The sequence below is a fragment of the Gopherus evgoodei genome, chromosome 10, assembly GCF_007399415.2.
Source record: "Gopherus evgoodei ecotype Sinaloan lineage chromosome 10, rGopEvg1_v1.p, whole genome shotgun sequence".
NCBI classification, from domain to species: domain Eukaryota; kingdom Metazoa; phylum Chordata; order Testudines; family Testudinidae; genus Gopherus; species Gopherus evgoodei.
Window position 1 is genome coordinate 34,471,093 of NC_044331.1, and position 24,653 is coordinate 34,495,745.

The 24,653-nt window shown below is 42.8% G+C and overlaps 1 protein-coding gene across 1 annotated transcript in view; it reads right to left on the reverse strand.

Annotated features, from left to right (window-relative positions):
• The window catches only part of CA12 (carbonic anhydrase 12), a 42,942-nt gene extending 19,659 nt beyond the window's left edge, over window positions 1-23,283 (reverse strand). The window contains exons 1-4 of the mRNA XM_030578341.1: window positions 23,193-23,283; window positions 16,662-16,682; window positions 6,104-6,283; window positions 4,254-4,396 (exon numbers count right to left, since the gene is read on the reverse strand). Coding sequence (XP_030434201.1) covers window positions 4,254-4,396; window positions 6,104-6,283; window positions 16,662-16,682; window positions 23,193-23,283 — 435 coding nt within the window. The remainder of the gene's footprint in view (window positions 1-4,253; window positions 4,397-6,103; window positions 6,284-16,661; window positions 16,683-23,192) is intronic.
• Window positions 23,284-24,653: the final 1,370 nt, after the last annotated feature.

A 24,653-nucleotide genomic window follows, 5' to 3' on the forward strand; every position in this document is an offset into this window, starting at 1 on the left:
TCAGACTGCCTGCAGACTCAGGCAGATGTCACTGCATCAGTTACCCTGGATTACATTTTCAAGCTTTTCTTTGTGACCACGAGGACTAGAAACTTTCTTTCATTTAAATTAAAGATGAGATTGTGATCTAATCACACAGTGCCAGAAATTACTGCCTTCGGCGTGGGCCTGTGGCGTCTATGCCTCATACTGACCCCAAGACTGGTCATGGAGAGGCCAAGTCATTTAAAAATAATCCCAGACCAAACTTGAAATGGCCAGGTGAACATACTTACATGCACATCAATCATGCATAAAAATTCACTCTGATTTTTTTTATTGTACTTTAATTACATTAAAACACCTGGCCTGTGATTCTTTGTCATGAGAAATAGAACAGTTTTAGAACTGCCTTGTAAAGTTAAATATTTTGAACAAGAAACGTTAACAGGATGAAACTGAAGCTGTCAGTGTGGAAATATAAATAAATAGGCTGCAAGAGAGACTTAGTTACACAGCTGGAATGGGGTCTACCAACAGCACTGTTATTTGTGCTTATTGGAGAACTACAAAAAGGACATGGAAGAGAAGGGCATTTAAAATTAAGTCCTCTAAATACCCATGTTTAACAAATATTCTGATTTTTTTATAATCACTTTTTAAAACAGTTGCAAAAAAGGTTTTGGACCTATTTTTGTACCATTAAAGTAGATGGAAAAATTCTAATGACTCAGATCAGGCACTCATGTAGTAATTTGCAAGAGAGAACAAGTGCATGACAAGTGACAGTACTTAGTCTCTCAGTTCACAGTGATTCAGGAACATAGAAATCTAATACTGAATTTTGATATGCTTACTGTTTTCAAAAGAGAGTCAAGAATTTAGTGTAAATAGTGAGTTCAGTTTATTGTTGCTAAGGGCTGGTCCACACTAGGGGGGGGAAATCGATCTTAGATACGCAACTTCAGCTACGTGAATAACGTAGCTGAAGTCGAATATCTAAGATCGGATTACTCACCCGTCCACACCGCGCGGGATCGATGTTCGCGGCTCTCCGTGTCGATTCCGGAACTCCATTGGGGTTGATGGAGTTCCGGAATCGATATAAATGCGCTCGGGGATCGATATATCGTGTCTAGATTAGACGCGATATATCGATCCCCGAGCAATCGATTTTAACCCACCGATACGGCGGGTAGTCTGGACGTGTGGCCTTAGATTCCCAGAGACTTCATGTATAGGTACCTATCAATTAAAGATTATTAGTATTAACAAAATCATGTTCTGGAAGCTGATGCTTGGTTTGGTCTTGCTTGATGGATAACGCTTTAACAATCTGCAAGTTTTCCATTAAAACATCAGATGAGCATTCGGAATTCTCTGATGGAAGCCTGACTTACTAAGCTTTCCCCTGGGTTTTGCTACGTACCTTAACTTGCTTAACATGAGCATTTAGTGTGTTAATTGGATAATATTGTGGTTTGGCTCTCTGATATAATCTTGGATAGCTGAGCAAGTCACCAGCTGTGCAGTTATTTCATGTTAAAGTGTGTGAATTAAGCCAAAACAAGAGTGGCTACACTCTTGGTTACTACATGTAGGAAATAGGCTGTTATTAAACTATGTGCCTAACTTGTAGTTGGCTATGAGCCAGATTTTTATTTTCTTTTGCAGCAATATAAATCCAGAGGAATTCTATTGAAGTCAATGGAGTTAATCTTGAGTCACACTGGTGCTAGTGTGAGAGGATTCTGGCCTCATATCTCCTCCTGTCCACTCTAGGGGCAAACAGCATTGTTCTGTGCCTGTCCCAAAGCCATTTATTACAAACCAGAAAATTTTCTGGTAGAAGTCTTATGAATTAGCATATGAATGAAGTGGCCTGAGATAGGTATTAACTCCTCACTCTGACAACATCAAAAAAAAACCTACCAAGACAAAGCACTGCATTGTACATACAAGTCTTCCCAGGGGGAGCGGATGAGAGAACAAATCACACATGAGAGGTTGGTCACATTGCTTAATGCACTGCTGTAAAGTGATCAGCTGTTACAGTAATGAGCATGGTATAAGAACCTATATTGAATAGAGTAGGCAAAGGTACCAAACAATCTAGCACTCCTGAATTTAAATTTAGGAATGCAAGTAAAGATACTGAGGTATAGTTGTATCTCGGAAATTGGAAGGTTAAATTGCTTTTAGAAACAAGTCTCCATAACCAGCTAACTTATATACGTCCAACCGAATGAGCTTTCATTAATGAATTATGTTTGACTGGATTTCTCCAACTTCATCCTTGCAATGACTTGGTGTGTGTAGAGCAGGGATATAAGGTAACAGAAAAACTTATTCTGAAAAATATTTGAACTGCACAGAACCCCTTTCCATAGCCACTACAGAAGGGGAAGTCTTCACTTTTGGAGTATGCCTGTGAGAAAGAAATGGCCTTTCTATTAGCTTCAGCAAAGGGTATGGGTATTGTCCTTAGCCTAGAATTGTACCTTTAATCCTACTTCAATTTCAGATAGACTTGTAATTACTCTGGGATTATAAATTGAATAAATTGAGCATATAATTATTCATTGCTAAATCAGTGTTGATTACTAAAATAGATTTCCATGAATTGTGCTGTATGCATTTAGAACTGATTGTCACTGTTACAGACCCCTCCTGGTCTGTGCAAATGCACCCTCTCTCAGACCTCAAGCCATCAACACTCTTCGGGTGGGTTCATGCAATTCTGTCACTCTCAGATCAGGCCTTGGACTGCCATTCCCAGGTGCTAACTGTGATTACCTCAGCAGGCCTGTTTTATAGTTCATAGCTGCAGGTCTGTTAATGCCAAGAACACTGATGGTGGTATCCAGTAATCAGATAGCCTTCTTAAAGCCAAGCATTATTTATTTAGAACAAAACCATTGCAGGGGAAAAAAATCTTAAAACAATAACAGATTATGCACACATCTAGTTTACCAGGTGCCTGCCTATCTGAGCAGTCAGGATGCTGGTAGGTCTAAGCATCCTATAGGCACCCAAAGACAGCTATAGTCTGTGTGATGGTTTCTTCCCATAACTCACCAAACATTTCTCCCCACTGTTTCAGGGAATGACTCCTTTACAAGCTACTCAGTCTCTTCTCAGAGACTGTGTCAATTTTAAACTGTTTTGTAGCTCTTTGATCTGTTAGTGTCCAGAACTGGCAAAACAACAGTGCAGCTTCGGATTGGAGCCTGGAAGTAGGCCATTTTCCTGTAATTGCCCCACAGATATTTTTGGAGTATGCCTTATCTAGATCCATTGCGTTGCTTCCCTGCTGTTTTTCCAACAGCCCCCTATTAAGCTAGACTAATACATTATACAGGAAATTCTATTAAACCAATCTAACTATATAGAACCTTATGTTGCCAACCAGCACCCAGATGTTATTCATGTAATGATTACATAGCACCTCCACATCTGCTACATTGAACCCAAGCAGAACTGCACAGAGATTATTTGAGCTTGTCATGCAACAAAGAGCATAATTACACATTGTTACTTAAACAGTGGTCTGCATCATCTCTAGTCTCCAGTTAGATAGATAGGTGTTAAGCAGCAGAATTTAGAGTATATGCATGGTACAAACATTTTAAGTTTACATGTATGCGAACCTCTAAGCAAAACACTTGGATCAATTTTGAAAGGCCAAACATTTTGATTCAATGCTTTCTCAGTGATTTAGCAGTCTGTGCTGCTTTTCAGTATCTATTCCTAAATCAGTATGACAGAATCAGGAAAGGTAGAAGTGGAAAAGACCTTCTAAATCATTCTTAGTCCGATGGATACATCTATATAAAAGCTATCACAAAGCATGTCAAAACAGTGAGATTAAGCCTCACAAAACACCCTTGTTGCAGCTAATCACTATCCCCAGTGTGGAGCTATTGAGGTGCCAAGAGAATACATAACTTGCTTGAAGTTACAGAGCAAGCCAGTGTCAGTACTGAGAGTAGAATTCAAATCTTTTGATTCCCAGTGTCATGCTATAACAAAAAAGCCATACCACTTACTGAGTCCAGCCTCAATTCAGAGCATCTTGTAGCATCTTAATATAGGATATATTAAATATTAAGAGCATAAATGCTTAAATTAGTGCCTGTGTGCTTTCTTTGGCAGAATGTTCCTATACACAAATGGTGAATACATCAACCACTGCCTATACAAATTTTAGCTTTGAAATAGTGGGAACTGTCTAACTTTCCCTTCCAGGTTTCTCTGACTTGAGACCATCTTACCTCTGCTGCAAAATGCCTCCCACTGACTGTGTGCTCTGAGCCTTCTGGCTTGTTCCTGTTTCCCCAGTGAAGGTGAAGCTGAGTTGCAGTGTATTGGAAAGGGAGGTTTCTGATGTGCATGGTAGGAAACAGACTCATTCTTACTGCAAATAGACCAAAAAATATGGGAGAAGATTATATTGCTATGTTGATGCACTTGGTCCACAGAACTAGTGTGTCTGACTTTATTGGATACAGAGAATTAGAATAGCAGAATAAAACATTCAGGCTCTTAACCCAAAATCCAGCACATGCCATATGTTATAGTATCTGGAAGATGATCATTTATAGCAGTCTTTGGAACTTTCTAAGCAATTTAAGGGAGTGAAGAACAAGGATCGGAAACCTTTGGCACACAGCCCGCCAGGGTAAGCACCGTGGCGGGCCGGGCCGGTTTGTTTACCTGCCGTGTCCGCAGGTTCAGCCGATCGTGGCTCTCACTGACCACAGTTTACCACTCCAGGCCAATGGGGGTGGTGGGAAGCAGTGGCCAGCACATCCCTCAGCCTGCCAAAGGTTGCCGATCCCTGGTCTAGAACATTTCCCCCCTATATTCTTGTAGAATTTAATACATGACTTGTGAATTGAATGGGAGAGTTGTGTACGCAGTTGTTTTCAGAAAACTATCCCCGATGACTCCAAGATCTCTTTCTTAAGTGATAATCACAAATTTAGACCCCATCATTTTATTTGTATAGTTGGGATTATGTTTTGCAATGTGTATTACTTTGCAATTAACAACAATGAATTTCATCTGCCATTTTGTTGCCCAGTCACCCAATTTTGTGAGATCCCTTTGTAATTGTTCGCAGTCTGCTTTGTATTTAACTATCCTGAGTAACGTTGTATCAACTGCAAACTTTGCCACCTCACTGTTTACCCCTTTTTCCAGGTCATTTATGAATATGTTGAACAGAACTGGTCCCAGTACAGTTCCTTGGGGGACCTGGCTATTTACAGGTATGGTACAGAGCATGTTTATCCCACAGAAACAGTGAGAAAAGAGAGGTTTGCCTGTCAAGCTCCTTTTAACAAAGAATGCTGGGAAGGGGTGAAGTCTGAGGTATTTTATAATGCATATTTTTTTGATGCTTTGGCAGTACTGGGGAAGGATGTGCTGCAGGAGAGCCTTGCTGCTGTTCTTGTTCGTAAGTCTTTAAGTTGTTTCTAGAAAAAATTGTGGGGAACTGGCTTATAAGTATTCTACTTTGTGGCATTGAAATATTCTGGAGTTTTAAGAGATTGCTTCATCTTTGTTCTCATCCCTATTGTTGTTGGTAGGGTATCTTGCTTTAACGCTACAGTGGAGAGCGCTAGGCAAGTGTGTAAGGTGATCCTAATGGTTATATATGTCTTTCTGTCTCACACTTAAGGACGTTCTCTATCTTCATTCAAGTGGTAGAGGCATTTGCTGAAACTCCCAGGTTTGCTTGATTTTTGTCTTAAATTCAGTGAACCACTTTTTATCTTTCCAGTTGATTACAATATCTATTAAGGGTGACTTCATCTAGATTTACTGACTTTTCACTTTTTTCTAAACAAAGCTTCAAATTCTGTTCCTATTTCTGAGTATTTTAACCAAATTAATAAGAAAAACTTTTCACAAGCATAAGTTAATCTAAAGTGCAACAGTTATATTTATGGTACACTGATGTGTGTTTTATAATTACAAGTTTCTTTAGATAGTTATCTAAGATGTTTGTATTCTATTGCAAGGGCTTGGTTGATCACTGCCAATAATATAAGAAATGAAATGTAAGTCCAGTAACTCTTTCTTTCAAGTTCTCTTGCTGCACATCTGGTTTCCTTACCTGAATGACCATTGTTGGTCAACATAAAGTGGTCAGTGGAGGACACATTGTAGCCTACAAGCTCTAAAGGTAAGAGAGTGGTATCATATTGGAGAATATCATTATGAAAATCTATTGGAGACTGGAATACTCCTCCACAAAATGGATACTTCTTGGGCCAAGTTTTCTCTCCATCAGGACCTGGGAATGTTAACAGAAGAGACAGGTTTATCAATCTTTGTTGTCATCTTCACTGGTACTTTTCCTACATGCTAGTAACAACTGGTTTGGATAATATAAGAATTCCCCTGTTTCCCTGAATATTCACCCAAAACCCAGAATAGAATCTAACTGTCCTTTTCTCTATTTAAAATGGTGAGATAAACTGTTTCTCAGTTTCACACATTCAGGCCTGGTTTACACTAGGCGTTTATACCGAATTTAGCAGAGTTAAACCGATTTAACCCTGCACCCATCCACACAACAAAGCCCTTTATATCGATATAAAGGGCTCTTAAAACCGATTTCTGTATTCCTCCCCAACGAGGGGAGTAGCGCTGAAATCGGAATTGCTATGTTGGATTAGGGTTAGTGTGGCCGCAATTCAATGATATTGGCCTCCGGGCGGTATCCGACAGGGCACCATTGTGACCGCTCTGGAAAGCCATCTGAACTCGGATGCACTGGCCAGGTAGACAGGAAAAGCCCCGTGAACTTTTGAATTTCATTTCCTGTTTGGCCAGCATGGAGAGCTCACCAGCGCAGGTGACCACGCAGAGCTCATCAGCACAGGTAACAATGCAGTCTCCTGAGAATCGAAAAAGAGCTCCAGCATGGACCACACGGGAGGTACTGGATCTGATCGCTGTATGGGGAGAGGATTCCGTGCTAACAGAACTCTGTTCCAAAAGACGAAATGAAAAAATATTTGAAAAAATTTCCAAGGCCATGATGCAGAGAGGCCACACCAGGGACTCAGTGCAGTGCAGAGTGAAAGTTAAGGAGCTCAGACAAGCCTACCAGAAAAGCAAAGAAGCAAACGGAAAGTCCGGGGCAGGGCCGAAAACATGTCGCTTCTACACTGAGCTGCATGGAATTCTCGGGGGGTCTGCCACCACTATCCCACCTCTGTCCATGGATTCCGAGGTGGGGGTGGTAATCTCAGCCATGGCTGAGGATTCTGCGGGTGGGGAAGATGAGGAGGAGGAACAGGAAGACGAGCTTGCAGAGAGCACACAGCACTCCGTTCTCCCCAACAGCCAGGAGCTTTTTCTCACCCTGACGGAATTACCCTCCTCGCCCTCCCAAGCCACTATACCACACAATGAAGCCATGGAAGGGACCTCTGGTGAGTGTACCTTTGTAAATATAAAACATGGTTTAAAAGCAAGCGTTTCTTAATGATTAATTTCCCCTGAGGACTTGGGATCCATTTGCGGACAGTACAGTTACTGGAAAAGTCTGTTAACATGTCTGGGGATGGAGCAGAAATCCTCCAGGGACATCTCCATGAAGCTCTCCTGGAGGTACTCCAAAAGCCTTTGCAGAAGGTTTCTGGGCAAGGCAGCCTTGACCACGCCATGCTTATTCTGGGTAGGACCCTTGACCACGCCATGCATGTAGCAAGTAATCTGGTATCATTGCATGACAAAGCCTAGCTGCGTATGGTCCCGGTGTTTGCTGGCATTGAAGCAACATCCGTTCTTTGTCTCACTGTGTTATCCTCAGGAGACTGATATCGTTCATGGTAACCTGGTTGAAATTCCGGAATTTAATTAAGGGGACGGAGATGGCCATTCCTACTGGGCTGTTTGCCTGTTGCTTAAAAGAAATTCTTCCTTGCAGGTAGCCAAGCAGGGGGAAGGGGGGCAGGTGATTGGCACTGAGCTTTTTCGCGTTTGGCTAGCAGGGATCTTCCCTGCTACCAGCCATGCGGTGGGGGAAGGGGGAGTGCATTTAGCAGTGATCTTCCATGATACCAGCCACGCGGTGGGAGGAGGGGTAAAGCAATCATCCCAGAGAATTGGATGGGGGGGTGCTGCTGCATGTTAATAGGAAAGAAGCAGCACTGAATGGGCTTTGCTTGCTATTTGGTAAAGGAGGGCGCTGGAGATATGAAGGCTGCAGAAGACAATGGCTTACCATGGCCGCATGCAAGCCGAATTCTGCTGCCCGGACCTGTGACTGTGAGATCTCTAACACCAGAGCCTCAGGCGCTCAATATTAAGATGCAAAATGCAACCTTGTAATCAAATCACATGTGCTATGTAAGGTGAATAGTGTTGTTCACCGTGAAAGAATATAAGCATTGTTCTCTAAAATGTATCTTTTTAAATACTTCTCTCTCTTTTTTCCCTCCCTCATGCAGCTGCAAATTTTTCAAGCCTCCGTACTCCATCCCGAAGGCTATCTCAGATAAGGTGGCGGAAAAAAAAGATGCGAGAAAAAATGTTCTCAGAAATCATGGAAGTGACCCGCAATGAAAGAGCTCATCTGAATGAGTGGAAGGACGTGGTATCAAATTACAGGAAAGATGCCAGTAAACGTGAGGACAGGAGGGACGTTCGAGATGAGAGGTGGCAGCAGGAAGATCAGCGGTGGTGGGATGCAATGCCAAGGCTGCTGCTTGAACAAACTGACATGTTCCGGCATCTAGTGGAGCTTCAGGAACAGCAGCAGGATTACAGAGTGCCGCTGCAGCCCCTGTATAACCACCTTCCCCCCTCACCATGTTCCATATCCTCCTCATCCAGATGTGTAAGAACACGTCGGGGGAGGCTCCATGCACCCGCCCACTCCACCCCAGTGGACAGCCCAACCAAAAGGCTGTCATTACTTTGAAATTTTTTTAGTGGCCTTTTCCTTCCCTCCTATACTCCTCCCAAACCACACCCGAGCTACCTTGTCAGTTCTCTCCCTCTTTTTATAATGAATTAATAAAGAATACATGATTTTTAAATGATAGTGACTTTATTTCCTTAAGCAAGCTGTAATCGAAGGGAGAGGGTGGGTTGTTTACAGGGAATGAGTCAATCAAAGGGCGGGGGATCCATCAAGGGGAAACAAACACAGCAGTTACACCGTACCCTGGCCCGTGATGAAACTCATTTTCAAAGCTTCTCTGATGTGCACCGCTTCCTGGTGTGCTCTTCTAATCGCCCTGGTGTCTGGCTGCGTGTAATCAGTGGCCAGGTGATTTGCCTCAGCCTCCCACCCCGCCATAAAGGTCTCCCTCTTACTCTCACAGAGATTGTGGAGCACACAGCAGGCAGCAATAACAAAGGGGACATTGGTTTGGCTGAGGTCTGAGCGAGTCAGTAATGTGCGCCAGCGTGCCTTTAAACGGCCAAATGCACATTCTACCACCATTCTGCACTTGCTCAGCCTGTAGTTGAACAACTCCTGACTACTGTCCAGGCTGCCTGTGTATGGCTTCATGAGCCATGGCATCAAGGGGTAGGCTGGGTCCCCCAGGATAACTACAGGCATTTCAACATCCCCAACTGTTATTTTCTGGTCTGGGAAGTAATTCCCTTGCTGTAGCCCTTTAAACAGAGTCATGTTCCTGAAGACGCGAGCATCATGAACCCTTCCTGGCCATCCCACGTGGATGTTGGTGAAACGTCCCTTGTGATCCACCAGTGCTTGCAGCACCATTGAAAAGTACTCCTTGCGGTTTATGTACTGGGTGCCCTGGTGCTCTGGTGCCAAGATAGGGATATGCATTCCACCTATCGCCCCACCACAGTTAGGGAATCCCATTGCAGCAAAGCCATCCACTATGACACATTTCCCAGAGTCACAAACTTTCATAGCAGCAGCTTAATGATTGCTTTGGCTACTTGCATCACAGCAGCCCCCACAGTAGATTTTCCCACTCCAAATTGATTCCCGACTGACCGGTAGCTGTCTGGCGTTGCAAGCTTCCAGAGGGCTATTACCACTCGCTTCTCAACTGTGAGGGCTGCTCTCATCTTGGTATTCTGGCATTTCAGGGCAGGGGAAAGCAAGTCACAAAGTTCCATGAAAGTGCCCTTACGCATGCAAAAGTTTCGCAGCCACTGGGAATCGTCCCAGTGCAGTCCCACCAGTCTGTATTTGGTTCCTGGGCCCAAAATCAGCGTTCAATGGCTAGAACCTGCCCCATTACCAGCAGGATCTCCAAAGCGCAGGGGCCCGCGGTTTGAGAGAATTCTGTGTCCATGTCCTCATCACTCTCGTCGCCGCGCTGCCGCAGCCGCCACCTCCTGGCCTGGCTTTGCAGGTCCTGGTTCAGCATAGACTGCACGATAATGTGCGAGGTGTTTACAACGTCCATGATTGCTGTCTTGAGTTCAGCAGGGTCCATGCTTGCTGTGCTATGGCGTTTGCACAGTTCACCCAAGAAAAAAGGCGCGAAACGGTTGTCTGCTGCTTTCACAGAGAGAGGGGTGAGGCTGTACCCAGAACCACCCACGACAATGTTTTTTGCCCCATCAGGCACTGGGATCTCAACCCAGAATTCCAAGGGTGGGGGAGACTACAGGAACTATGGGATAGCTATGGGATAGCTACCCACAGTGCAACGCTCCAGAAATCCACACCAGCCTCAGTACATGGACGTACACTGCCGAATTAATGTGCTTAGTGTGGCCACGTGCACTTGACTTTACACAATCTGTTTTAAAAAAAATTTTCTATAAAATCGGTATAATCCCATAGTGTAGACATACCCTCAGTCTATTACTGGAAGGAGTGGGCCAAATTCCTGCAGTCAAAGCTGTTCATGTAACTTCCTTGACTGAGTAGTTTGAGTTTGACCCATCATTACTAAGAAATTGTGGTGCAAAAAATGCTTATATATTAAGACTCAAATTAATTTAATACTAATGGTAAATATACATTAATCTAGGATTTTATTAGTCACTACATACATGAACTTGCATCTAGTCATCTCCATCCTCAAACAGGAAAAGCCTTCAGAGAACTTGAGGTATATATGTAAATAATTCACTTCCATAGAAATAAACTATCATAGAAACAGCCCCCTTTCTGAGGGATAGGAGGTATCATAGGCAACGTGAGAACTAAAGATGACATGCCACCAGCTGGCATCTGCAGAAAGAAATCTGGGCTCCCAGGAATTGCATCTCCCATAGCAAAGGGTACAGTGTACTCATCCAGTGGCTACTATGGGGAAGGTCAGCCATGGCCCCTCCCCGGCCCGTTTCAGATACCTGGGCACCAATGGGCAGAAGGAGAGAGCCAAGAACTACACTTCTGGTGTGGAATCTGGCCAGCCGCTGCTTGGATGTGTGGTGGCAGAGGGGCACTTCTTATACTCTTGGGGATCCATGCAGGTGCTGTCCAGAAGAGGCCCTATGCTTGGGTTGAATAGTCTCAAACTACTTGATTTATCTCAGACATAATCTGTCATAATAATTTTGATGATCTCTTTCAAACATGCTCTACTGTTTGATTAAAAATATTTCATTTTTACAAGTAAACACCTCTTCTCTAAATGCTATCAAAGTAGTCTCCTTGTTGAGCCATTGCATTAGAACTCATACTTTGTACTCCATGCCATTGTTATATTCTAAACTGAATATCTATTTTTAGACGACTAAAATGGCAACAAGAGAAAGACACATGGAGTGTGAGAGTCAGCTTGATTTGGTGGGTATGTCCTTCCTGAGAGTCATCAAAATGAGGTTGCTTTTGAAGCTCCAAGGGTGCCTGAAGCTACACTCTTTTCCTTGGCTCACTAGGAAGAGATATGTGAAGTAATCATAGAACAAAAAGACTGGGAAAATCTTGTAGCTAAAAGGGAAAGCACAGCAGAGACACTCACACAGACTCTTGATCAAGGCAGGTGTTCAGTCAGTGGGTCCAAGGACCTGGAATATTTTACTAGAGTTCTCCATAATGTCTGAAGCTCTTACAGAAAGCTGATATGATGATATGCATGGATTTTAGTTGTCTTGTCTTATCATTTTGTGTTGTAGCCAGGCAATTGCACTGACACTTTAAAAAGAAGTGCTAAAAATGTTGATTGGTAGTTAATGGTGCTGCTTCGATGAATAAAATCACTTACAGACATATTGGCAAGTTTGGGCCCCAACAGAGTATATTTTTTACCAGATATGTTTTCATTTTCTCCACTTTAGTGTCCACCCACTGAATCTTGTTGTACCTTTATCTGCTAAATTGAAGAGCCGCAGGGTGGGCGCCTCAGGGTGGAGAGGGGGAGCTGCTGCCGGGGGGGAGCACATCAGGGCGGGGGCTCGGGGACGGGGGAGGACGCAAGGTGGAAGTTTCGCCCAGGGTGCAAAACATCCTTGCACCAGCCCTGGCCCTCTATTACCAAATTTCTGTTCCTCATATTGGTACTTATACACTGTGAATAAGTCACCTCTCTTTGTTAAGCTAAACAGAGTGTGCTGCTTGACTGTCACTATAAAACATGATTTCCAATCCTTTAATCGTTCTTGTGGCTCTTCTCTGATCCCTCACCAACTTACCAATATCCTTCTTGAACGGTGGGTGCCAGAATCTAACCTAGATCAGAACATTGATGTCAAAACTAGTTCAAATATTTTAAAAAGGAAAACTAATGAATATGAAAATTATTGATAGGTACTGATGTTGTTAAGGTTCAATGATCTGGGAGCTTGTCTTCCACAAATATAATCTAAATTGGATCTCACTTAGTGCTGGAGTAGCTTCTATCTTAGCTTCCATTTGACTGCAAATCACTTTGATTCTTTATCTCCCAGATTTTCATGGCATTCTTAAAGAGCATTTAAATTCTCTTTAGTGGGTTTGAGATTTAATAAATGGTGAAACTGTTGAAAGGTGAATGCTATCCGTTTTGCATGTGTTTTAGCAAAACACTGACCCATTCATCAGAACATAGAACAGAAATCTGAACTATGTACTATTTGTTTTGGCACTGGGTTATGGGAATACACACACTTTGAGGATATAACCCAGCTCATCAGGAAATGAGAATAATTGGCCTCTTGAGGTTGCGACTTGATGTGCAAGTCTTTATTAAGCTTTAGTGCAAGAAGTGAAACCTGTATTTCAACTTTTGTTAGATTTGACAGTGGCAAATATACTACAAAATCTGTTTAGTTTGTCTCTCTCCCGCAAATGTAGGACATCAACTAAAGCACCTACGCCAATTCTATCTTCAGGTGCCGTCCCTTTCACTTCAATACAAGTTATTTTAGTCTTACAGAGTAGAATTCAGCCCTTTCTATCTTATTCGTGCATTTCAGATGGCATGGGCCTGATCCTGTAGTCACTATTCAGACAAAACTTCCAGCGTTCTCCCTGGCCTCTAAACTACAAAACTTCATATCTGTTTTCCAGCGCCAGTGCAGCCGTAGTTTAATGACTGACAGGGTGTACCAGGCATTTTTTGGCTTCTGCTAGAGGCCCTACCACCGTGATGCACCCTGCCTGAAGGAGGTGCCTTTTGAGGAAAAAGAGCACCAAGTTTAGTCCTTCATGAACTGCCTAGAGAGGTCACCAAGGATCAGTTGCAGGTGGAACCAATGAAAATCAGTCCTCCAGCAGCTAGATGGGCTAGGACCAGGTGGCAGTCAGTTAGGGCCCAGCAGGCAGGATAAAAAGAGATGTCTGCTTCCTTGAATCAGGGGCTAGATTTCTGTGTGGAGCTGGGACAGGGAAGGAAGGGTTGTCCCAGTCTTAACCCAAGAAGCCCGGCCCAAACTCTGACTGCACCTTGCTAAGGTATTGGGTTTCGAGGAAGACATTAATATCGTGTACCAAAAAAATTATGGCAGTCGCGTGATTGCTAAATGGCTCGTCTTTAAAGATTAGTAAAACAGAAATCTGACTTCAGCCCTTGGAAACCACATCATGAAGTGAAATACACTTGTTCAGACCTACTTTTTTGGAGGGATTGGGTGACTGGGGATTAGTAAGTGGTCAGCAGTTAAGATTGGAGGTCATTCTTGTAAAATATGCCAATTACTGAGATTTTCAGGCACATCAATGACATCAGGGTGGATGTGCACATTTCTGGTAAGCAAATAGAATTACAGCCAATAGGGATTAAACTACAGAGATTCTTGTCCATTTCCCCACATCAGCTTCAGGTAACTCATCAATTTGTTTCCTTGTCCATAACCAGTTTTTCCAGGCATTGCAGGAACCCTGCATATTGTTATGTAGCCTTCTTTGTTTTAGTGCACCAGAACTCACCTGAAAGACCTGGACTCTTGTCTCACTTTGTTGGCAGTTAGGAAATTATGGTTTCCTTAGCAGATAAGCAATGGTGCTCTAAGGCACTTTTTAATTAACTTGGCTATAACAGATTGTGTGAAACAGAGTTTGCCTTTGGTGGGCCAGATTGAACCCTGGCATATATGGGGGAAGTCACTGGAAGCTGTGCCTGCTGTACTAGGGTTCAGTCTGACTCGCTGTTGCCTAAGGGACATCAGGGATGGACTCAGAGAATGAGTGACAGGTTTACATGGTATTTAAATGCCAGACATTGCAGAACAGCTCTGCTGTTTTAGTGCTCTTTCTTCTGGTGCAATGGATATGAAGAATAGGTAGCAACAGAGTGGGAATGGATTGTTATGGAAATAGGAGTCCTACATTCAGAACAAGGGCCAAATTCAGAGGTAAATCTAGGGAGCCTGTATTGGAACTTACCCTTTCTTCCAGATCCTCTCAACATGTATGTTGCATAAACTTAAACTGATTTAGCGCTTGTCTACAGCAAAAAGAAAAAAAAAATCTTATGTTTGAAAATGGAGAGCCCTCAAATTAGATGACATACTGTCCAGGGCATTGCAGTCATGGTGGACCAGCACAAGCTGTGCTCGACATTGTCTCCTAACACCGCCAATTGTGTTCAAATGTAAGAGTCTATACAGGTCTGCCCAAGGATTCAGGGGGTCTGAGGCAAAGCAATTTTGGGGGCCCCTTCCATAAAAAAAGTTGCAATACTATAGAATACTATATTCTGGTGGGGGCCCCTGCAGGGAGCACTGTCTACACTGCCATTTTACAGCGCTGAAACTCGCATCACTCAGCCCCCTGAGCAAAGAAAGTTTCAGTGCTGTAAGTGGCAGTGTAGACAAGGCCAAAGGCACATGGTTTCTCAGCATGTCTGTTCCCTTAGTTAAACTGTGCCAGACCTCTGTGCAGGGCCAAAAGAGGATGGAAGGTACCGGGAGTCTCTCTCTGTCCTTCTGCTCCCCTGCACATGGGTGAGAACACTAGCTCCCCCTAAAATCATCTGCAGGGACCAGTCACCACAATCATTATGACCACTTTACAGATGGGGAACTCTCTGAGGTGCAGTAACTTGCTAAAGATCACAGAGCAGACCATAGGCAGAGCTGGGAGTGGAACACAGGTCCAAGTCCCAGTTCAGTGTGTGTGATCCTTCAGCCGCACTGGTTCCTACACAAATAGGCATGTTCTGCTCTCACACCGTATATGATTCTTAATGATGTCCACAAGATTGCTGTACAGAACACAGCTGAGCTACACTTTTATATGAGAACAGTGCAGTTAGTAGAACAGTTTTGCTTTTAAGGATACTGTATAAAATCCAGCAGGTTCCATTTGTATCCAAGACAAGTACCTAGTTCTGTCAGGTTCACAGTTTGTTCTGGAAAGTGACGCTTTGTCAAATGCAATGGTATCTGGTGATACAGCCCTGGGCACTAATGGCACTAGTGGTGTAGCAACGGCAGCATTCTGTCCTATCCAGTGTTCATTTAACAAACAGTGATTTTGGTCACTAATAGCAGTCCCAGCTTTAGCATTGCTCATGGATCTCATGTTTTTCCCCTTGCCCCTATAACTGCATGCTCATCTCCATCACCATGAATGGGTATAATGCCACTGTTTTCCTTTCTCTTGCTGCTGACTTCATTCTAGTGTCTGACATAATGAAAGGCGATAGGGTGATGGAGATGTAGTGAGATGACTTCCAGCACACAGAAGACATGCTTTACTGTTTTGTTGTGGGTCACATAGATACAGTGTTGTTTTCCATACAATCCAGTAAGCAATGTTCTAACCAGGTTATACTACAGTTGCATTCACATGAAATTTCATCACAAATTAAAGTTTCTATTCTAATATTCTATGATAATCCCAGTCTTTAAAATTGGTTTTACAATACCTTCTTTACCTTAAAATAAAAAGTCATTAGATTAATAACATTTTACAAATATCTTTAGCTTGGAAATTCTTTTCCAGTATGTGTTAGGGATTGGACTGGAGAATAAGAGGTATTGTCCACAGCCCTACAGGGAGATTTGTAAATGGTATGGAGACAGCACATTGGGGAACATCTGCAGTTCTTGTCATTTTGCAGGTTAACAGAGATCCCTCTAGCTGGCACTTGTGAATATTGCTAAATAATCCTTCCTGATGCCGAACCCTGACATCTGAGTAGGAGGTTGCTAGACAATGGGCCCAATTCAACCCTGGTATAACTACACTGATTCCAGTATGGTGTTGCCAGGTTGAATTTGGCCTGTTTTCCTTAAAAATACAAAATACAGAATTAAATTTCAGTGTATGAATTAAAATAACTACTTACCAATGTAAGACCACTTAGATCCTGTTTAAAAAAACAAAAACAAATACAACTGTGAATATATGAAATTGAGCTTCTTCTATATAGTGTCAGCTGGTGAATTTTACAGTACTTAACTGTCTTCTGATTTCAGCTGTCCAGTACAAGCAAGCCAGTTTTCACAGATTATTAAAGTGTGAACCCGTGTACTGTCAGTCACAATGACCCCTGTGCTCCTGCCCACAGAACTAGAGAATCGGGTAGTTATTTGAGTCCTTGGTAAAGGCAGAGTTTTTTAGCGGATAGACCTTTTGATGGGCATTCATGAGACCTGGGTTCTATTCCCAGCTCTGCCACTGGCTTGCTGGGGGACCTTGGGTAAGTCACTGTCCCCTTTCTGTACCTCAGTTTCCCTAACTGTAAAGTGGGGCTACCGATGCTGCCCTCCATTGTAAAGCACTTTGAGAGCTACAGATGAAAAGTGCTAAATAGAGGCTTGGCTGGATTGATTGATTTGTATTAATTACCTCTCTAAAACCATTTTTTTTTATTTTTTTGGAATGGCAAGAGACAACACACAGAAATCAGCTCTTCTCTCTGGCTAGTATAATGTGAAGCATAAATGGGCAGGCATGTGGCTGTCATTTAAGGTCACATGCATAGTTCAGATGGTTGAAGCACACCTGCAACAAGCAAAATATTGATTGTCAGCTGCCAAAGTGAGAGATAAAAGGAAGTCCTTTCTGCAGAATCATTCTGGGTATTCACCATGTGACGTTTGTAGGAAATGGCTGTGGTTTGTTAGGAGACAGTGTAGATGTCTCTTCCTGTGAGGTGTGAGACCATGACTTGGTGGCTATTGTTTGCTTATTTGTTAAAATAGTCAATGGGACAAATGAATTCTTTGCATTAGGGGTTGAATTTGGGCCAATATCTTTGCAAGTCACTGGAAGGTCAAGAAGTATCGTCTCTGCAAGAAGCACAGCAATATTTTAAATAGTTTTTTACTTTTGTTAGCCTGTCAATCTAAGTGTCAGAATACACAAGCAAAGACAAGTAAAACTAGAGAGCATAAATAACTAGCCAGGATTGATTAAAATCTTGAACGTGGTCCATGGTTTGTCAATTTCCACAGCTACAGATCACACCAAATATAGCTTTGATATAACTTGCAGCACTGTCCTGTAGGTATTCAGATCTGATTGGCACACCCACAGCAAACTATCACATTTCTTGTAAATGAAATTGCTCATGCTTCTTCTCAAAGCGGAGGTGATTGGTTAGAGTAAAATTCCATTTAGTGATTCTAGTGTGGGGTGGAAGTGTTTCACACTAAGGAACTGTTCAAATGCCTTTTTTTTTTTTTTTTTGGTATGGGGATCTGTTCATATTTTTAAAACTTCAAGCTTTTCTATGGAGTTAGAGGTACTTGTCCTCATGAAGGACTGACATACCTGAAGTAGAATTGGTTCCAAGCTGATGCAAATCTGATCTAGCCCAAACTTTGCTGTATTTAGATCTGGGCTTTTATTTTGAAAAGGAACCTAAATTATGAGAGTCTGACAACTAGTGTGCATGTGCATAATAAGTGATTCTTGTCTGACTTTCCAGTGTCCTGAAGTGCAGTTACCTGCATAGCCCTGCACATGTACACAGCTTAAATCATCAAGATGAACTAGTAGGGCTCTGCAAAGTAGAGGTACTTAGCTCTTGTGTTCTGATTAGGGATGGAATTTTCAAAGCAAAGTAAAGTTAGCCCTCAAATTCTGTTTCAGTGGTAGTTATGGGGCCCTGGTTCCCTTGCACTGAAATTTTCAAAGGAGATGCAAACTTCCACACTGCAAGTAGCAGCTGAAGTAGCAGAATTAATGCACTCTTTCCAACTTTTATTTCAGGCACCTTGTTCTCTCCTCCTCCATCTGTTACAAAGAACACATACCCTATGAGGGGCCACATACTAGCCAGATACAAGTCTGATATGACTAGTAAAACTGCTAAACAGGCATTAGAAATCCCACAGGGTCTGATTGGCTTAACTCCTGCAGCTACTTTACACTAGCATGCCCATTGGCAGAGCTAGCCTGGGGTTGGGAGATTTTTTCCCTAATTAAACTGTCAGCGTAGTCACAGCTGCAGTGCTTAATACACAGAAATACCAGGTGTTAATTGTCCCATTTCCCTCTATGGCTGTATCTACAGTGAGAAAATTGCCCTCTATAGGGTTGGCTGAAAAATCTTCTGTGGGACCGTTTTTCCTCATAAAATGCTGTTCTCTCAAAATCTAAATGTCAAAATTTAAATGCTGTATGAAATTTTGCTTTGGAAGAAAAAGGGAAGTAGGGTGAGTTCCAATAATGTCATGAAGTTCCATTCTGGAATGAAAAGTTTTGATTTTTAAAAAACTTTTCTTTGATTTTTTTTTCTATTTTAGACTCATAGACACATAGACTTTAAGGTCAGAAGGGACCATTATGATCATCTAGTCTGACCTCCTGCACAATGCAGGCCACAGAATCTCACCCACCCACTTCAATAACAAACCCCTAACCTATGTCTGAGTTACTGAAGTCCTCAAATTGTGGTTTGAAGACCTCAAGCTGCAGAGAATCCTCCTGCAAGTGACCCGTGCCCCATGCTGCAGAGGAAGGCAAAAAACCTCCAGGGCCTGCCAATCTGCCCTGGAGGAAAATTCCTTCCCGACCCCAAATATGGCGATCACTTAAACCCTGAGCATGTGGGCAAGACTCACCAGCCAGCACTCAGGAAAGAATTATCTGTAGTAACCCATCCCATCTAACATCCCATCACAAACCACTGGGCATACTTACCTGCTGATAATCAAAGATCAATTGCCAAATTAATTGCCAAAATTAGGCTATCCCATCATACCATCCCCTCCATAAACTTATCAAGATTAGTCTTAAAACCAGATATGTCTTTTGCCCCTACTGCTCCCCTTGGAAGGCTGTTCCAGAACATCACTCCTCTAACGGTTAGAAACTTTCATCTAATTTCAAGTCTAAACTTCCTAGTGTCCAGATTATATCCATTTGTTCTTGTGTCTACATTGGTACTAAGCTTAAATAATTCCTCTCCCTTCCTGATATTTATCCCTCTGATATATTTATAAAGAGCAATCCCCCCCCCCAACCTTCTTTTGGTTAGGCTAAACAAGCCAAGCTCTTTGAGTCTCATTTCATAAGACAAGTTTTCCATTCCTTGGATCATCCTAGTAGCCCATCTCTGAAACTGTTCCAGTTTGATTCATCCTTCATAAACATGGGAAACCAGAACTGCACACAGTATTCCAGATGAGGTCTCACCAGTGCCTTGTATAACGGTACTAACACCTCCTTAGCTTTGCTGGAAATACCTCGCCTGATGCATCCTAAAACTGCGTTAGCTTTTTTCACGGCCATATCACATTGGCGGCTCATAGTCATCCTGTGATCAACCAATACTCCGAGCTCCTTCTCCTCCTCAGTTACTTCTAGCTGATGTGCCCCCAATTTATAAATAAAATTCTTGTTATTAATCCCTAAATGCATGACTTTGCACTTTTCACTATTAAATTTCATCCTATTACTATTACTTCAGTTTACACAACCCCTGAGTTTACTGATTCATTAAAAATTCCTGCTAACGGGCTTCCAATTTCATGTGCCAGTTCCTTTAATATTCTTGGATGAAGATTATCTGGGCCCTCCGATTTTGTCCCATTAAGCTGTTTGAGTTTGGCTTCTACCTCAGATGTGGTAATATCTACCTCCATAGCCTCATTCTCATTTGTCATCCTACTATTATCTCTAAGTTCCTCATTAGCCTCATTAAAGACTGAGGCAAAGTATTTGTTTAGATATTGGGCCATGCCTAGGTTATCCTTAACCTCCACTCCTTCCTCAGTGTTTAGCGATCCCACTTCTTCATTCTTTTCTTTCTTCTTATTTATATGGCTATGACCTTTTACTATTGGTTTTAATTCCCTTTGCAAGGTCCAACTCTACATGGCTTTTGGCCTTTCTCACATTATCCCTACATGATCTGACCTCAATAAGGTAGGTTTTCTTGCTAATCCTTCCCATCTTCCACTCCTTGTAGACTTTCTGCTTTTTCTTAATCACCTCTCCGAGATGCTTGCTCATCCAGCTTGATCTTCAACTCATTCCTATGATTTTTTCCCCCTTTCTTGGGATGCAGGCTTCTGACAGTTTCTGCAATTTTGACCTGAAGTAATTCTAGGCCTCCTCTGCCTTTAGATCCACAAGTTCTTCAATCCAATCCACTTCCCTAACTAATTTCCTTAATTCTTTAGTTAGCCCTTTTGAAATCAAAAACCCTAGTCCCAGATCTGTTTTTGTTTATCCTTCCATCTATTTTGAACTGAATTAGCTCATGATCACTCGAACCAAGGTTGTCCCCAACAACCATGTCTTCTATGAGGTCCTGACTACTCACCAAAACCAAATCTAAAATGGCATCCCCTCTTGTTGGTTCTTCAACTACTTGGTGAAGAAATCCATCAGCTATCACATCCAGAAAAACCTGAGCCCTATTATTATTACTCGCACTTGTCCTCCAGTCTATATCTGGGAAAGTAAAGTCTCCCATGATCACACAATCCCCCTTAGTGTTTACTTCATTAAAAAGGTCTCTACCCATATCTGATCCTGGGGGTCTGTAGCACAATAGCAGGGTGAATTCCCAGACTTTTTTTTTTAACCCCAGTTCCCTAACTAGCCCCCTCAAGGATTGAACCCACAACCCTGGGTTTAGCACACCAGTGCTCAAACCACTGAGCTATCCCTCCCTTAAAAAGTCCAGCTGAAACATTTTGATTGATTGAAATTGAATTTTTTTTCTGACTTTTTTGTGTGGAGAACTTTGAAATGTTCAGATTTCATTCCAAATCAGAATGAAAACAAAATTTCAAAATCTCAAAATCCTTGCAAAATGGAATTTCCCTTCTCTGCCCACTCTATTAACCTATGATTCACTACTGTTGTAGCTTCCCTGGTGGTAGCAACAGTAGAAACAGTGCCATCTAACTCTGATCAGAATAGGCATGGATGACAAGATGGCAAAATCTTGTAGGCTCTGTCTACAATGCAATTTTCAGTGTTGCTACCATCTGTAGAGCTGCAATGGTGGTAAAATCTGGATCATAAATTTGCCCATGTAGACAAGGCCACTGTCATCCCTATTTTTCTCAGTAAAATAAATGCCATTGTATCTAGAAAATGCCAGCCAGGATTGGGATAGAGCTTAGCATAGCAGCAACTGGCAAAGGTTGAGGAGAGTGTCACCAGAATGCGGGATTCGCTTTGGTGTGAGGGGGGAAATAGCAGCAGGTAATCTTTGGCTTTCCCTCTGGGAGAGACAGTTTCATGTGCGGAATCTCCCCCATTAGTGTGGGGAAGTCTGAGTGATGAGTGACTCAGTTATGTTTCTGGGCAGGGGGGAGGAGGAATATAGTGACACTGTCCCATCACATATATATGGGAAGTGATAATCTTTCAAAATGCACCTCTGAGTTGGAAAAGTGAGGAGTGATAGCTATGCCTTACTTATGTGTGTGGGGTGAGTGATGATCTCCTCATCTGTTACCCCTATGGCTTGGCAAAGTCAGAAGTACGGGCACATATCTCGATTACCACTTCTGTTATAGTGGAACATATAATTTTTCAGAGTTCATAAGAGCGCTCCTCTCCCAGACATGCCACAACTTCCAAGCCTCCCGCTACTTTGTTCTTAAATACTTTATTCTGTGAACTACCAATAGGACTCTGAACTGCACAGTTTGAAAACCACTGGCCCAAAGGTTGGAGATTCTGCTGGAGAAGATGAAAAACTCCTCAGGAAAAAATGCCTGAAATAACACGTTGATCCAAAAAGTTTTGATTCCAGCCCTAGTGTAACCCTTTCCAGCAAACAGCCGTAATCCAGTAGTTTGTACTGGTGTGGCACTGTATGAAGCTGAGTGCTCAAAGTCACTCTAAATGTCAAAGACATTGTGTCAAAGAACACACAGGTGCTGTGCAGTCCTCTCTCCCCCAGATCCATGCTGAAGTTCTCCCTTATTTCCTATATAACTGCACTGAATTTTTTCGTAGTGGATGAGAATTAACTCCAGACAAAAGCCAAGAGGGGAGGGCTGACCACCATCTTTTTAAAAACAAAAAAAACCAAGCCCAGTATGTAAGAAAGGTGGCATTTCACAGTGACTCGAGCCACCTTTTTCCTCCTTAAAACTAAAGGGATGAGTATACAGTGTTCCCACTAACTCAGGGAGGATCACTTTTCTGCCTCACTCCCTGAGGAGCAGAGAGATCACAGACTGAGCAGTACTGAGCATGGAATGAGTCCATAACACAAACTAACACGCTCTTCCCCAGGAACGTACTTGCCCTGAGACATTTCCTAACACTTAGTCCAAGTAATCTGCTAGAACAACACAAATGAATGTACCAGGGAGACCAATAATCTCTCCATTTTACTGCCCACATTAGACCTGCCAGATTAGGAATGCCAATAAAATAAAAAGCTGAAAGGCTTTACCATTTAATGGTGCTTGCACAGAGAGCTGTGTCTTTTGGAAGAGAATAAGCATTGCAGCAGCTGTGACTATGCTGAAGCTCTTGGCTGACATCTCAAGGAAAGTTTTAGAATCTCCCAGCAGTTCACAGGCTTTTCTTCACTCCCTGAAAAAACTCCCTTGCAGATAGCTGGCTAACAGTAACATGCACACAGAGTTGCTGCTAATGAGCTATTACTCTCTCTCTCTTTTGGTCTGGTTTTTACAGAGCTCCTCCCCAGACTCAGCCCAAAACAAATGATGTCATCAGAGACCTGCTTTCCAGGTCACTTCATCTTTATGAAACTGATCATTTCCTTGATAACCCCTACTTGGCTGTGTTGCAGAAGCATTAGACCTTGGCACTTAGCTGGAGAATTGAGACCCGGAGCTTCAGAAGCTTTCAGAAGAAATGTAAATGCCTAAGAAATGGACATTGTTTCATGGGGTTTTTATCCTTTGCTTTGCCAGTTCTAGCCTGCCCAGTTCCCACATCCAAACCACTATGATTTGGTTGAGGGGATGTGGGTCCAGCCAGGTATAATAGATCCCAAAGGCTGACCTGAGGGAAAGGACTGTGGGTCAGACTCCTAATAATTCAGGGGGAAGTTGGGAAATTCCCGTCACAAACTGTCCAGGCTGTGAGAACGGGATTTTGCCATTGAAGCCACTGGGAACTGACAGCAGAGATGAGATGGGACATATTGAGAGTCATCAGGATACAGCCCAAAGGCTACATCCAGTTATGTATAAATGAGGGGAGTCGCGGGCGAGGGAGGGAGGAAGCAGAGGTAAGAGGGCAAGTCCCCTGAGGAAGGGGGAACATTGCCTTGAGGAACACAGGCTGCATGTGGGGAGTGCACACCATTCCCCCACGGGGGTCCGAGGCTACAGTTGGAGAAGGACTTTTCTAGTACTCGCTCTCTCTCCGCAGGGGGGCCGAGAGCCAGCTCACCCCAAGGAGAGGTCCAGTAGGACCGATGTTCTGTTAATATGTAGCTCTAAGTTGGTGGGTGTTTATAACAAGTATTAACTACTGATTGCAAGTAGTTATTGACTATTAAGTATATATGGGTATTTATTATCCAAACTATTCATTATTGTTAGCATTTATTGATTAATTGATTATTAGCTTTCAATAGTACTACTTAGCATAATTAATCACTCTGTTAAAGGAACAGGCTCTGTGGGGCTCTTGAGAGATTGGTTCACTTCAAAATCTTCCGGCCCCTAACCAGAGCCCTCAGAAGAACTGGCCCAGTTTTTGCTCTCTTGTAGATGTTGATCAGGGTCTCTCCAGGTGTGCTGGTCTGGTTCCTCCTCTCCCTGTGTACACACTTTGCCAGCCAGCTAGCTGGCCTCCCAACTTTCAGCAGTGCATAGGAGACAGCCTTGTGGGCCAGGTCTTCCCATGGTCTCCAGTAGAGTTGGGCAGGGCTTGACAC